The 16,610-nt window shown below is 40.9% G+C and overlaps 2 protein-coding genes across 3 annotated transcripts in view; both read right to left on the reverse strand.

The window, feature by feature from the left end:
• The window catches only part of CPLANE1 (ciliogenesis and planar polarity effector complex subunit 1), a 64,916-nt gene extending 56,556 nt beyond the window's left edge, over nucleotides 1-8,360 (reverse strand). The window contains 10 exon segments of the mRNA XM_059833280.1: nucleotides 139-291; nucleotides 1,357-1,603; nucleotides 2,367-2,549; nucleotides 2,704-2,807; nucleotides 3,604-3,760; nucleotides 5,405-5,511; nucleotides 5,865-6,094; nucleotides 6,966-7,085; nucleotides 7,274-7,409; nucleotides 8,280-8,360. Coding sequence (XP_059689263.1) covers nucleotides 139-291; nucleotides 1,357-1,603; nucleotides 2,367-2,549; nucleotides 2,704-2,807; nucleotides 3,604-3,760; nucleotides 5,405-5,511; nucleotides 5,865-6,094; nucleotides 6,966-7,085; nucleotides 7,274-7,409; nucleotides 8,280-8,360 — 1,518 coding nt within the window.
• A 7,836-nt stretch (nucleotides 8,361-16,196) lies between these two features.
• NUP155 (nucleoporin 155) overlaps nucleotides 16,197-16,610 on the reverse strand; it is a 31,276-nt gene continuing 30,862 nt past the window's right edge. For both annotated transcript variants that reach the window (XM_059833348.1, XM_059833347.1), the window contains one exon: nucleotides 16,197-16,556. In XM_059833348.1, the coding sequence (XP_059689331.1) occupies nucleotides 16,418-16,556 (139 nt within the window). In that variant the 3' untranslated portion in view covers nucleotides 16,197-16,417. The remainder of the gene's footprint in view (nucleotides 16,557-16,610) is intronic.

A 16,610-nucleotide genomic window follows, 5' to 3' on the forward strand; every position in this document is an offset into this window, starting at 1 on the left:
TTTAATCAATACTGAACTAAATATAACTAGTAAGAACAAATATACCTATATTACTTGAAAAAAATTCTCTTTACATTTACAATACCTTAAAAATGAAATCATTTGCATAATTTTAAGTGCAAAAATGCTATTAAGTACCAGTAAATCCAGGGTTTTCTCACTCATTTCTGTTGTGTCCTCTTCCAGGAATTTCGGAATGGTAGAAAAGATGGAACTTTGGTTTTGAGCGTGTTTTAAAAGACTAGCTTTTAAAGACAACAGTGATCGTAAACAAAGAGGTCTCCCTTTAGACTAGAAGAAATAACAATAAGGCAAAACATATTATCTGTCTCTAGCAAGATCAAACCAGACACTTTCGAAACAAAACAAGGAAATTGGTCCCTTCTGTAAAAAGCTTCAGTTTCCGAGTCCCAGACAGAAAGGGAGAACAGGTCAGTAGGCATCTGTTGCACAGAAGCAAACTATCATTTGACCATGCTTCAGGAAAGCGGTATTTTCTCAGCACCAGACAATTTTACTTTGCTTCATGCTGTAAGAATCTGCCTTCTTGCTCCCTGAAATGATCCTACAAGTTTGCCAGTATGTAGGGCTTTCTTGCATTTTCACTTGTAACTTATCTCTTTAAATCCTCAAATCCCCGCCCACTCTTGTAGCTTATGCATGAATACCATCATAACTCACTTCTCCAAAAATCCAAAATCCAAAATAAATTGGAAGAGAAGCTGTATTCCATCAGCAAATGCAAAAATTCTGAACTTAATATTATATCTTATGTGGTTGGCAACAGTCCCAGGACCTCTTCCTTCAAAGGTTTCCCTTCTCCCAGACTTAACTCAGTTTAGAAGTGACAGAAAAATAAACAAAAATGCTTTAGGCAAGCTTTAATTGACAACCTCAGTTGAGGACCTAGTGGGCACACCCACACAGCACCACTGGGACTGTTGCTGACTGCTCTAAAACAGCAGCAGCCTAAGATAGAGAGGTTTTACAGAATCCTTTCTGCATCTGAGTTGGTCAGAGTAGCATAATACCTGTCAATGCTCTGAACCAACTCTATAGATATAGAAATCCCAACTGCTTTTACAGTTCCAGAAAGAATATGTAGCGACAGTTAAGACTGTCCCCTTTACTACGTTTTACTGCAATGTCACCCAGACATCAAAGGTTTAAAACTTCAGAGAAAACGGTGTATTCGTTGTTTTCCAGATCAACACTATTCTCAAAACAACTTTTTAATTAAAAGGAATTTATACAAATATCACAGTAAACTAATTGAGGTACTCAGTTTAAAACTTAAGCAGTTTTATACACATGAAGTTTTTTACTTAAAGCCTAAAAAATAATTCATAACCCTACCTTGGAGTTCAGCAAATTGCGACGGATATTTTCAAGCCGTTGGGTTGAATCAATCAAAAGGGTTCTTATAAATCCTGATGGTGAAAGGTTGTTAGGAAATCTAAGCACTGTTATCATGTATCCATCAGAGACAATGAGGTAGGGTAATCTTGAATGTGAAGCAACAGAGAATCTCTGTCTCATAAGGTCACTTTCAGAAGCTGATGAACCAAGAGACTGACCAGAGTCTTGACAAGAGTGCTGCTGTCTAAAAAAAAGATACATCAAAAAATAAGAAGCAACTATAATATGTAATCATCATAAACAGAATAGAGAAGAAATAACTTATGAACATTTAATACCGCTCACACTACTGTCCCAGTAAGTCCATTCAGAATTCTAAGGAAATGTCTATATTTTTGCAGGATAAACACTCTGGATAACACTATTTATGCTTACAAGATGACAGTATTTTACTGCAGTTGCAACTTTTTTAATTTAAAGAAAAATAAAACCAGCTTTCAGTATTCTCTTACTATTCCATTAATAAGCATTAAAGTAAAATTATGAGAAAATACAAATAAATTTCTATATCACACTTTTTTATCTAGCTCTTATTGTACACGACAAGCGCTTAAAGATGAAATTCTAAGTGACTTCGAACAAAGTCACGTATGAAAAAAATCTCTCAAGATCAGAATCAGTTCAGACATTCAACAGAAATATTTTATAACAACACACAAGACCTCTCTTTACAAAAGATGTCTTACAAAGTCTTTTCTTATAAATTCAAACACTTGTAAAAAACTAAATCATTTAATGTATGCTTACATCGTCACAATGCCAATTTTCATCACAACAAACCCATTGTAAGAAATAGAACTATGAATGAGAAAGATTTTGAGAAGACACATGAAAAGCAAAAGAATGACTTTGTAAGATGACATTTATGTAAAATTGTAAAAAAATATATTAGAAAGCAAGATATGATCATATGACAAAAACGTATAAACATTTTCAAACCCTTTTACCTGTATGTTATCAGTGGATGAAATGGAATAAACTCTGCTGGTCCAAATTCTACAGAGCAGCCAGAAGTAATCAAGGTGAGCAATTCACCCATACATGTCAATAAAATCAAAGATCCACGTTTTAACATGCAAGCCAAGAAAAGGCTATCAGGAGTCCAACTCATATCGCCAACCCAGTAAGATCTACATTGGGCAGGAAAAAAGTATTTTTCTCCATCAAACTTCTGTATCAGAAAGTTAGGATAGCTACAAAAAAAAACCCCAAAACCCACAACAATAACCACAACACAAAACCAGAAAAGCCACAACAGCAGCAGAAACAACATCAGTTACTGACCTGATAAACTTGGATGGGACCATGCTATTCCTGCTACTACAACCTTTAAGGCTACCCGAAACAGTTACAAAATTCAATGTGTTTAAAAACAAAATCTGAGTTGCCTAGAAAGAAAAAGTAAATGTAAAAAACAAATGTTTGTATCACATGTCGTTACTGTAAAAACCAATTTCTATTAGAAAGTTATGCATTACATTTGATGTACAGGAAACTTTACTATACATGAAAATGACAATGCACTTCAATACTCATTTATATTTAGAGTGTTTATTAATTTCTATACCTGTTTCTACATTTGGAAAATAATTATTAATTATTATATACCTAACATATAATTCAGTACTTTTTTTAACATAACTTTTTCTAAAACCCTCAAAATAATGTAAGATCACTCTTCTCCAGTCTTGCTGGTGAATAACAACTGGAGCTTTGAAGGACTGGATCATCCCATCTTGGTGTGCTAAATAAGCTGGTCCATATTCCCTGTCATCATTAGGACTAAAAACTACATTAAGATTTGGCCTCTGAGTTGTCAGAAGGAACAACATTATGAAGTGGGAACATAACCTCCAATACATGTTAGGCTGAGGCCTGATCGAGAATCGTCCAGAATCTTTGCACACACAATGCAGTAACTGAAATTAATTTCTTTATTATTGTATTTTTTGGAGTTTAGAAATTACAAAGGAGCTTAGATGGATTCTTAACTGAACAACAGCTTTCATAAAAATTACAAGTTGTGGCAGAATTTTTTGGCTATGGATATCAACGCGAAAATAATCACATGTATCAGTAAGAATGCTGAAAAAATCACTGCTAAAAATGTGTTATTAAATCCTTGTTACCACTTCATTCAAACTGAACTATTAGCTTAAATGATACAGTGTCTACCATTCATACCTTTGGATCAGTTTGATTAACAGCTACTGCAAGCAGAAGTCCATCTCTTGCAAATGCACATAGCAAAGCTCCTCTTGACTTTACAGACACACACTGAGGAACCAAATTAACAAGAGAACAAGTCTGCTGTACCCAGTGGATCTGGTACGGCAAAGAACTGAATACCAAAAAAAAAAGACAACAAAACCAAGAGGTTACTCAATTATGCTGAATGGGATGATTCATATAGAAAAAAAACATGCAAGACAAAAATACATAAAGCATGAACAATGAAAAAAACGCTCTATTTTTCTTTAAAAAACTTAAAAATGAAAAATATTTTGTATTTATACGAGTTTAAAAATTATGTCTGAGCACTAAGAACTATTTTTACAGGAGAGGAATTTGGGCTATATCCATAGAACATGCAAATAAATATAATTAAGGCATTTGCATTCTAGCCAGGAACAGATTCCTCAGACAGTATAACATCATCCAACACAGGAATACTCAGAATTCAAAAATTAAAATCAACAGTATGCTGCTCTGAACAAAGAAGCTGTGGATGCCCCATCATTGGAAGTGTTCAAAGCCAGGTTGGATTGGGCTTCCAGCAACCTGATACAATGAAAGTTGCTCCTGCCCATGTCAGGGCGGTGGGACTAGACAATCTTTAAAGGTCCATTCCAATCCAAACCATTCTACAATGCTAAAAAAATTCAAAACATGATAGAAAACGCAAGAAAGAATCGATTTGGAAGCATGCAACCTAACCTAAAAAATGAATTAAACAATAGTAAGCAGTGAAACTGAGCAATAGTTGGCATAATGAAATTATGAGCAACGTGGCTGAGCAATGTGGTTACAATTTCAGGCTGCAAGTACTACGGTATATACATGCATTTCTACACTGGGTATGTTACGCTCTATTTCGGTTTTTGTATTACCAGAAAGGCATTACCATGCTGCTGACAAACTGAGTGAAGAGTGATGCTGCTTAGTAAGGCAAGGAAGACAGCATTACTAAGTTAGTATCAAAAGGACATCATTTAACAAAACCAGTTGTACCACATCAAGTGTAGGGGAAAATTTCAGAGGACATAGTCATTTAAACTCACACATATGTGTATCTCATTTTGGAAGAGGAATGGACTATACATGTACTCAGGATTTTTATTCAATTGCATTTTTAAGTAGTTGTATCAGCATAACTATTTCAGTACGTGGTCCCAGCCCAGATAAAGAAATGCACACACACACACATTCTTACATAGCCTAGGCATAAGAGATGAAAAGGGGAACAGAAAATAACATACACAAATACACATAATAAAGTAAACAAAGAGGTATTCAGGGCATTCATGGCTGCATGGTATGCACCAGTAATATAAGAAAAACAAGAAAAGGAAACTCTGTCAGTATGATGCAAAAAACTCCCTGACACTAACACACACATGTGTACAGGCATGTGTATGTATACACAGCCACCCACATACAGTGATAAATACACTTGGTTCTATTTAGGTGTAAGTTAATAATGAAGTATGGAATACATACATAAATGCTGTTCCATTAACCACATTTAAATATTTGAAAATTACAATATATGTCCATATATGCACGTATATTGTCCATATGTGCATATATAATGTGGCATGCTATGAACACACATATGCAAACATGAGTAGGTGCTTGTAACCATAGCCTAATTGGACATCAATGTAAACGTGTTCAATTGCAGCTCTGAATTCCAGCTCCAAAGCACTTCATAATAAAAAACTTCCTCTTAAGCTAATGTAACTTCAAATATCTTTGAACTTACCTAACATATTTAAAGCTATTTTCATGCCATTGAAGAATCAAAAATGTGAGCACCAAACATTCTCCAGAGTAAAACACAAAAGAGCACAAACAGCAATCACCCAGTATCTGTGGAAAAAAACCCACAACTAAAGACAGAACAAACCCAAAAACCTGGTTACACACAATTTTCTCTTTAATTGTTTATATATTTAGATCAATAGCTATTACAATTCAGATTAAACAACATAATGTTGTCATTCAGAAATATAAAGGTTGGCAAGAATATTACTGGGACAGATGAACTTTCATCTAATCCACTGTAGCTGTTCTTATGTTGTCATTGAATCTAATATGAACTGAATGATTAAGCCTACACGCAACACCAAAGAGGCAGATACCACTCTCAGAATTCACCGTAGCTTCTGTGGCTGTAATTTACTTAAGAGATTAAATGATTGCTTTAGGCCTTATTTTGTTACCTCATTTTGTATGAAAGTAGCATGCACTCCAACTTCTTTTTCTTCAGTAGAAGGCAACATGACTGATTCATCAGGCAAAATTTGCGTCCAACGGCCAGAAGAAGAATTTTTGTAAGAGGATGTATTTTCGTGTTCTGTGCTCTCCCACAAAAAGACACATGCTGTAGGAGTAGTTAATAGTGCCTTTCTGCCATCTCCAGAGACATACAAGTACAATTTCATTAAACACTCTGGGAAAAAAACCAACAAACACAACAATATGCCAGAATAGTTTCTGCCCCTCTGTTAGATTTAAATTTAAAAAGGAAAGAGAAAGGAAATTTCTTTTCTTCTCTACCACAAGAAATCCAAGCTGCCATCTTAAGTATCTTTCATTTCCAGCTTCATCACTGATAGTAGACCTTGGGCAGCAGTAATGTCAGATGGGATGCCCATTTTTATACATTCTAAGAATTTTCTTTCTCACAAGACTCAACCATTAGAGTTGTTTCCTGAGATTGTCTTTCTTGAAATCCATCTTTCATGAAAACTATTAATAAATGCCTAAGTGGTCTACTGTCTATTACCTTCAGCTCCTAAATGCGCTACTGGTCTTCCCCGAAATGACAGAATTGCTTGTACAATACTTCACTTTACAACCTGGTATCAGTGAGATTATTCAATACATGACAATATTTGAGACTTAAGTTTGCAAATACATGCCCTTACTTTATTCTCTCCAATTAGCATTTGTCCCAAAAACCTACCTACAGTATAAAATTCAAATTATGCATACAGGGTTTACATCAGATGTTTATCTGCTCTAAGATCTTGATAACCTAGTAAGGAATGTTCTTCTACGGTTAAAAACTAACCATTAAAAATAAAATATTTACTGTATTTAAAAATGAATTACTATTTACAGGACCTAACTAAATGCAAAAACTGTACCATTCAAGTGACAAAATGGACATTCGTCAAAGCTTAGCTAGCACACAAATTACACAAATGCAAAACAGTGAGAGAATATACATTTTATTTGTGCGATAACAACACTTAACTAAAGGAAAACCACTTTTGCTCTATTCCATTTTTCAAAAGAGTAATTGGAAAAAACCCTACCTTGTGCGGCTGCAACTACTTTCCTAGACTCTTCGATTGCTGGCACAATTTTCAAGCAGTCCTCATCTTTATTCCAAAGAAATAGCTCTCCTGTTTTAAGTAGTCCTGCCAACCAAGCACCTGTGTCCATCGGGGAAGAGATGTTTTGAAGGATATTATTGTGAAGTACTTAAAATTACTTCCCTTCCACCTTAGCCACAGTTCTAAAGCTGACAGTAAACTGGCAGATCCTTTAAATATTCTACCTTTCTAAACTGTTACAACTACAAATAAAATGATTTTATAATACATAAGATATTATACATAACCATTTCTTGATGTTGTTAAAATAACGACATTTTTCAACAATGACTGCAGCCGAGGGATTTTCTTCTTTGTCTTCCCTGATGCCAGGTTAATTTCATTTATATGTTGATCATCTAGAAGGAAAATAGCCTCTTTTTCCTGTTGAAAGAAAAAAGAGCATTTCTTTTTTTAAAATGTTATTTTCTATGTCAGCCTACAAACTAATGCAGAGATAAAAAATGTTAGGTGATGATGATGATAATAATAATGATAATGTTGTTACAGCTGCAATTACCATATTAACTTCATTCTTTGCGTACTTGCTTTACAGGAGAACATCATATCTAGCTTCAACCTACACCTACGATGAATTTGGTTCACGGGTTTCAAACTATCAAATTAATTTTACAATCATTATTAAAAAGTTCTTCAAAGTACCTCAACTGAACTACCTGCCAATAAATGACAACACAACAACAAATCAGATACTAGTTGTCTTGTAGTGTTTAATTTATTGAGATTTTTGCCAGTGATTTCAATAGAAGAAGGAATTGGCCTTAAATGGTTACCTACTTCAACTCAAATCATATGTTAGAAGAGAATAAAAAAAAATTTAGTCTCATTTTATCAAAAAAGCATAAGAAAGCATGTCTTCAACAGGTGCAGGATGAAATAGGAAAAAAAATTTCTTCACAATTTCCAACAATGTATTGTAAAAAAGGTTATGAAAAACTACAACCATCAAAAAAATCTCATAGAAGGGACATGCCTTCTGGGGTAAAAAAAAAAAACCACAAAACCAAACCAAAAGATTCCCCTTTGTTTATCTAAGAAATTTTGAGTCTTCAGCCCCAAGTCACTAAGACAGAAAAATAAGCCATTTACTTCAGTAACTCTTAGGTGGGGTACATTCAAATCACTTCCTGAGGCTTTTTTTACCCCTCCTCCCTGTAAATGAAGTGCAATGTATTATATAATTAAAACCTACTCTTTGCAGAATTGTCTTTAAACAAAAGTTCTTACACTTACCTGTCCAATCCACGAGATACGAGGCCATGGTTTTCTTTGCTTGATACACGTAGAGATGAGAACATCTAGCTTAATCTCCATTCTTATTAAACCTCTAGGTAACCATTACAAAAAAAAGCAAATAGTGGCTTTTTCACATATTTGTAAGGCATCTGAAGAAAGAAAAAACAGGAGAAGAAGTTTTTACTGTTTGGGGGATGGGAGTAGAAGATGGGCATCTAGACACAAACGCCTAACAGTAGCAGCTTCCTGCTAAACACAAACAGAACTGATGGTTACCTGTATTTCCAAACTAAAACAGCTATTTTCATTCACGTGATTCACAGGCTACTTGCAGTTCAGCCGTGTAGATTACGTGCTTGTTCCAGAAGGAGTTGAAAGGAGCCACAAGACAACTAAAAGCTCTAATAAGAAGAAACGCAGAAAGCCAGGAAAACATACCGCAGCCTCCTAAGCGCAAGAGATCAGAAACTCAAGCAAAATACCATCCGGGCTCCTTGGGCACAGAGGGCCGGCTGCGTTTCAGACCCGAGTCCACGCAGAGGGAGGGGCCGGAGGAGGGCATCCCCGCCTCGGAGCCACCTCAGGCCGCGGGGCGACAGAACGCGGTACTCCCCACCAGCGAAAGGCATCAGTGCCGGCCGCCAGGCTGCTGCCTCACGTTTCGGGGGGTTTACTCGGGGGGGCAGCACAGTCCCCGAAGCGAGGCACCGCACCGGCAAGCCGCCTGCCCCTACGTGGGGAGGAAGTGAGGGGACGGACCTCCCCTCCCTCCTTCGCGCGCCATCCACTAGAATCCCACCGCCACTTTAGCCCGAGCCGGGGCAAAGGCGGTCCCTCAGACGAGCTTCGGCCCTCAGGACACAAAGGGAGGTGCTGCGTGCCCAAATCGATGCTCACCATAATCGACACAGCCAAGGCGCCGACGAGCCGCCGCATCACCCAGGAGCCCCAACCCCGCCGCCACAGCCCCAGCCGGACCCCGGCACCGCCCAAGCCGCACTCACCCCCTCGCTGCACAATCCACCGCCAACGGCTGCGAGACGACGGCCGAAGGCGGAGCACGGCCAGCGCAGTGCGCAGGCGCGGGGGCGAGCCCCGCCCGACGGGTTGCCTGCGCCCCGCAGCCGCCCGCCCGTCCCCCGCGTCGCCTCTGTGAGTGGAGATGCGCTCATGGCAAGGCCGGATTGCCGTTTGTCTCCCCAAGTTGCCTGGCCGGGCTCGGCACACGCCGTCCCTCTACCGCTTCTCCTCTCACCCTGCCGGCTTGGCAAGGTGGGCAGAAATTCTCGTGCGTTGCGAGAAAACTGACCACGGAGTCCTACTGAGCACCTCTTCCTCAGGGAGGAGGGCCGGGCACCACGTACCGCCTATGGCCACAGCCCAGGGGCGGTAGGGCCTGCTGCTGAGGGTCCATATGGGAGAATTTGCATCGTCATCAGTACGTGGTGGTGGTGTTGGGGTGGACTTGATGAGAAAGAGGAAGAGAAAGGAAATTTCTTCTCTACCACAAGAAATCCAAGCTGCCATCTTAAGTATCTTTCATTTCCAGCTTCATCACTGATCGTAGACCTTGGGCAGCAGTAATGTCAGATGGGATGCCCATTTTTATACATTCTATGAATTTTCTTTCTCACAAGACTCAACCATTAGAGTTGTTTCCTGAGATTGTCTTTCTTGAAATCCATCTTTCATGAAAACTATTAATAAATGCCTAAGTGGTCTACTGTCTATTACCTTCAGCTCCTAAATGCGCTACTGATCTTCCCCGAAATGACAGAATTGCTTGTACAATACTTCACTTTACAACCTGGTATCAGTGAGATTATTCAATACATGACAATATTTGAGACTTAAGTTTGCAAATACATGCCCTTACTTTATTCTCTCCAATTAGCATTTGTCCCAAAAACCTACCTACAGTATAAAATTCAAATTATGCATACAGGGTTTACATCAGATGTTTATCTGCTCTAAGATCTTGATAACCTAGTAAGGAATGTTCTTCTACGGTTAAAAACTAACCATTAAAAATAAAATATTTACTGTATTTAAAAATGAATTACTATTTACAGGACCTAACTAAATGCAAAAACTGTACCATTCAAGTGACAAAATGGACATTCGTCAAAGCTTAGCTAGCACACAAATTACACAAATGCAAAACAGTGAGAGAATATACATTTTATTTGTGCGATAACAACACTTAACTAAAGGAAAACCACTTTTGCTCTATTCCCCTCCTGAGGGGAACAGAGAGCCCAATATGTCGGCCTGACCCGACCCACAGGGAAGTCTGCTGCCGCCCTGGGGCCCGGGTGAGAGAGGTCACGAGGAAACTCCCCAGTCTGGTACAGCCCACTGATTACTACCCACTATTGGTTTTGCAGGTTGGCAGTGATGAGATCGACCAAAGAAGCCTGAAAGGGATCAAGAAGGACTTTAAGGCACTGGGGAGACTGGTTGAGGGATCGGGAGCACAGGTGGTGTTTTCCGCAATCTCTTCAGTGGAGGGGAGGAATCACAGAATCACTAAGGTTGGAAAAGACCTGTAAGATCATCAAGTCCAAGCAAAAAAAAACCAAAAAAAACAAACAAAAAAAACAAACCACCACACCACACAACAACAACAAACCACAACACACCAAAAACCAACCCACCCAACACCACACATCTCCATGCCCATCAAGCTACATCCCACAATGCCACATCCACACGCTCCTTGAATACCTCCAGGGAGGGTGACTCTACCACCTCCCTGGGCAGCCTATTCCAATGTTTCACTACTCTCTCAGTAAAGAACTTTTTCCTAATATCCAGCCTGAACCTCCCCTGGCGCAACTTGAGGCCATTTCCTCTAGTCCTGTCACTTGTCACTTGGGAGAAGAGACCAGCACCCACCTCTCTGCAACCCCCTTTCAGGTAGTTGTAGAGAGCGATAAGGTCTCCCCTCAGCCTCCTCTTCTCCAGGCTAAACAACCTGGAGTTGCTGATAGGAATAGGAAAGCAAACATGGTCAACGCGTGGCTCAGAGACTGGTGCCATCGGAAGAATTTTGGATTCTTTGACCATGGGGCGGTCTACACGGCACCGGGCCTGCTGAGTGCAGACGGTGTTCAGCTGTCCTCAAGGGGGAAAAGGATCCTTTCCCATAAGTTGGCAAACCTCATCAAGAGGGCTTTAAACTAGGCTTGAAGGGGGAAGGGGATGATGCCAGGCTACCCAGAGATGAGCCTAGGGGTGACGTGCCACTGTCGGGGGCAAGATCAATAGCCCAGCTCAAGTGCATCTATTCCAATGCACGCAGCATGGGCGGCAAACAGGAGGAGCTGGAAGCCATCGTGCGGCGGGACAGCTATGACGTGGTCGCCATCACAGAAACATGGTGGGACGACTCGCATAACTGGAGTGCTGCGATGGAGGGCTATAAGCTCTTCAGGAGGGATAGGCAAGGAAGGAGAGGTGGTGGGGTGGCTCTGTACGTCAAGGAGTGCTTTGATTGTATAGAGCTCGATGATTGTCATGAAGGGGTTGAATGCTTATGGGTAAGGATGAGGGGGAAGGCCAACAAGGCGGATATCCTGCTGGGGGTCTGTTATAGACCACCCGATCAGGACGAAGAAGCCGATGAAGCGTTCTACAAGCGACTGGCAGAAGTCTCACAGTCACAAGCCCTTGTTCTTGTGGGGGACTTCAACTTACCGGATGTCTGCTGGAAGTATAACACAGCCGAGAGAAAACAGTCCTGGAGGTTCCTCGAGTGTGTGGAAGCTAACTTCCTGATGCAGCTGGTAAGCGAGCCTACCAGGGAAGGTGCCCTGCTTGACCTAATGTTTACGAACAGTGAGGGTCTGGTGGGAGAAGTGAAGGTCAGAGGCCGTCTTGGGCTTAGCGACCATGAAATGATAGAGTTTTCAATTTTTAGCCAAGTAAGGAGGGAGGTCAGCAAAACTGCTACCATGGACTTCCGGAGGGCAGACTTTGGCCTGTTCAGGACACTGGTTGAGAGGGTCCCTTGGGAGATGGTCCTGAAAGGCAAAGGGGCCCAGGAAGGCTGGACCATCTTTAAGAAGGAAATCTTGAAGGCGGAGGAGCAGGCAGTCCCCATGTGCCGTAAGAAGAGCCGGCGGGGAAGACGACTGGCCTGGCTGAACAAGGAGCTTATGCTGAGGCTCGGGGGAAAAAATGAGAATTTACCACCTCTGGAAGAAGGGGCAGGCAAGTGAAGAAGAATACAAGGACCTCGTTAGGTCATGCAGAGAGGGAATTAGGAAGGCAAAAGCTCAGCTAGAGCTCAACCTGGCTACGGTCGTGAGGGACAACAAAAAATGCTTCTATAAATACATTAACAACAAAAAAAGAATCAAGGAGAATCTCCATCCTTTACTGGATGTGGCGGGGAACATTGTCACGAAGGATGAGGAAAAGGCTGAGGTACTTAATGCCTTCTTTGCCTCAGTCTTTAATAGTCACAGGTATCCTCAGGGTATCCGTGTCCCTGAGCTGGAAGACAGGGATGGAGAGCAAAATAGGCTCCCCATGATCCCGGAGGAAGCAGTTAATGGCCTGCTATGCCACCTGGACACTCATAAGTCTATGGGGCCTGATGGCATCCACCCAAGGGTGCTGAGGGAGCTGGCGGAGGAGCTTGCCAAGCCACTCTCCGTCATTTATCAACAGCCCTGGTTAACGGGGGAGGTCCCGGACAACTGGAGGATTGCCAATGTGACACCTATCTACAAGAAGGGCCGGAAGGAGGATCCGGGGAACTACAGGCCTGTCAGCCTGACCTTGGTGCCGGGGAAGATTATGGAGAGGCTCATCTTGAGGGCACTCACAGGGCACGTGCAGGATAACCAAGGGATCAGGCCCAGCCAGCACGGGTTCATGAAGGGCAGGTCCTGCTTGACCAACCTGATCTCCTTCTATGACCAGGTGACCTGTCTAGTGGATGAGGGAAAGGCTGTGGATGTTGTCTACCTGGACTTCAGTAAAGCCTTTGACACTGTCTCCCACAGTATTCCCCTGGAGAAGCTGGCGACTCGTGGCTTAGACAGGTACACTCTTCGCTGGGTTAAAAACTGGCTGGATGGCCGAGCCCAGAGAGTTGTAGTGAATGGGGTGAAATCCAGTTGGTGGCCGGTCACAAGCGGAGTCCCCCAGGGCTCAGTTTTGGGACCGGTCTTGTTTAATGTCTTTATCGATGATCTGGATGAGGGGATCAAGTGCTCCCTCAGCAAGTTTGCAGACGACACCAAGTTGGGTGGGAGTGTTGATCTGCTCGAGGGTAGGAAGGCTCTGCAGAGGGATCTGGACAGGCTGGATCGATGGGCCGAGGCCAACTGTATGCGGTTCAACAAGGCCAAGTGCCGGGTCCTATACTTGGGTCACAACAACCCCAGACAACACTACAGGCTTGGGGACGAGTGGCTGGAAAGCTGCCCTGCAGAAAAGGACCTGGGGGTGTTGGTCGACAGCCGGCTGAATATGAGCCAGCAGTGTGTCCAGGTGGCCAAGAAGGCCAACGGCATCCTGGCCTGTATCAGAAACAGTGTGGCAGCAGGAGTAGGGAGGTGATCGTGCCCCTGTACTCGGCGCTGGTGAGGCCACACCTCGAATCCTGTGTTCAGTTTTGGGCCCCTCACTACAAGAAGGACATTGAGGTGCTGGAGCGTGTCCAGAGAAGGGCGACGAAGCTGGTGAGGGGTCTGGAGCACAAGTCTGATGAGGAGCAGCTGAGGGAACTGGGGTTGTTCAGTCTGGAGAAGAGGAGGCTGAGGGGAGACCTCATCACTCTTTACAATTACCTGAAAGGGGGTTGCAGAGAGGTGGGTGTTGGTCTCTTCTCCCAAGTGATGAGTGACAGGACTAGAGGAAATGGCCTCAAGTTGCGCCAGGGGAGGTTCAGGTTGGATATTAGGAAAAAGTTCTTTACTGAGAGTGTAGTGAAACATTGGAACAGGCTGCCCGGGGAGGTGGTAGAGTCACCCTCACTGGAGGTATTCAAGGAGCGTGTGGATGTGGCATTGTAGGATGTGGCTTGATGGGGATGGTGCTGTTTTGGTGTGGGTTGTGGTGTATTTTGTGGTTTGTGGGTGGTTTTGGTGGGGTTTTTTTTTGTGTTTTTTTTTTTTTTTATGGTTGGACTTGATGATCTTACAGGTCTTTTCCAACCTTAGTGATTCTGTGATTGTTTCACCCACTGCATTAATCCAGCCACCCCTCTCCTCTGATCGCAGGTTTCCACATCCCTCTAAATTTAAACAGAACCTACCCTTTCTCCATCTGACAGCAGAGCAAGTGCTAGGAAAACAAAAGGCAACCAAAATTGAAAATTCTACACTGAAGTTACCTGCAATCATCTGAAAAATATCACAGATAACTCCTGATACTCTTTGAAATACTCTTATTTTGAAAAACTTGTAATATTGCCAGAGGCGTTCTTACTCTGTTCACTGGAAAAAAAAAGAGCTTAAACTCAAATCTGTGATTTGTGTCTGTTTCCAACTCTTCAGTCATTTCTCCAGATCTGAAAATAGAAATCTACTTACCTAAGTTACAGAATATGGCTCAACTCAACGTACTTTCATAAAAGTTAAATACATCAGACTTCACTTTTATGGAGGATGAACTGCAATAACAAGACCGGGGTAAATAAAATACATTATATCCTTGGTGTGAAACATAGCTATCAGCAGAAAATAACTTATAATATCAAAAGATAGTATACTTTATAAGGAAAGATGCAAGTCTTTTCCCCAGTACACGTAGTAATTCCTCTATTTAAATACTTTGTGAGGAAATTTCAACACTCACAAAAAAGAAAAGCTAATATTAAGATTTCAGCTCTATTTTGATCTAATGAGGTAAAAAAGAGATGCATTTTAATTTACATATTACTTCACTGGGTGCATTCTCTTGCTGAAAATCATGAGAATGTACCTGGCAGTTTACAGGGAAAGAAATTTAATGGCTGTACTTTAAACAAAAGTTGAGAGCATAGTAATCAGATTGGGTAGTGAAGGCTGTAAGTAGATAACTTCCATGCAAATAAATGTCTTAATCCGTACTTTTCTTCTTTTTTGACCACTGTGTATCAACTACTCATTCTCCTGGAAAAAAAAATGCTAAGCTACTCTGCAGGCATAAAGGTATTTGCTTCTTTCCCCCATTAAAAATCTCACCAAACTCTTTGATTACTTACATGAAGCATGAACTGGTAATTTCTTGGGCATGTTATATAGAGTTTATGTTGTTGAATATGTGCACAATGTATAGCAGTAAAACAGAGACAAAACACATTTCCTTGTAGGATGAAATTTTAAAATTAGGATGATGCATAGGCTTTGCTCCTTTTAAGGAATATACCCAATGTGGTGCTTGTGTGTATGTGATGAAAGTAGACAGAAGTCACTTCTTGACTTCTTTATTTGATTTTAACAGATACAACGTATTTATTAAAATGGAATAGGGAAAATAATTTGATGGGCTTTTAATACTGTTCTTTCACTTGCAATACAAATTAGATTGGTAGTTTCTGCAATTTCATCCCAAACATTCTACTTACAGAGGCAGGCTGTGTTTAAAGTGACAGTTATGAAATAATGATTATCTTCGTTATTGAAAGACCTGCCAATAAACTCATGCAGAGTTACGACTGCATCACTACTCCCTGGTATGACCACATTTACAACCTGACTCATCTACATGCGCTTTTATCACCATCTTGCCTTCTGCAGTCGTCATTTCTTGTTTTGACACTTGTAGAACTTGCAGATTTTACATCCTACTTTTCTCCATTACTTGAAGTAAAGAAAAAGAAAAATATTTTCCAAATATTTTTAATCCTCAAGATCACACAATGTATTTTATTTCAACAGTATAAAAAAAAGCTTTCTATTGTTAAAAAATTTGGTAGTAGTAAAAGGAATTCCATTTGTCACATTTACATTCTACAATTTGTAGATAACTTCAGAATAGCAGGAATACAGGCCACACAACTGATAACTGCAGCAGGAAATACAGCTTTCTCAGAATTTCTGAGGATTTGTTCTTCCAGAAATTCAGTGCAGACATCTGAACTTTTATTCCATAGTTCATTTTATCTGAGCTAACAATTCTGTTATTATATTAGTCAATCAGTGAAGCCGTTCTAATTTAGCCTGTAGTGATTTAAAATTCCCAATAGTAGTCTGCACCATTAGCGTCGGGCTCATAGACTGAAGTTCAACCAAGTAGCAACTAACAGCATCCAAGCAAACATTTGTGAATCGTCGCCTGTAAAGAAAACACAGAATAATAACAAGCTCCTTTTTGTTTCTGTGGATTAGA

The sequence above is a fragment of the Gavia stellata genome, chromosome Z (assembly GCF_030936135.1).
Source record: "Gavia stellata isolate bGavSte3 chromosome Z, bGavSte3.hap2, whole genome shotgun sequence".
NCBI classification, from domain to species: domain Eukaryota; kingdom Metazoa; phylum Chordata; class Aves; order Gaviiformes; family Gaviidae; genus Gavia; species Gavia stellata.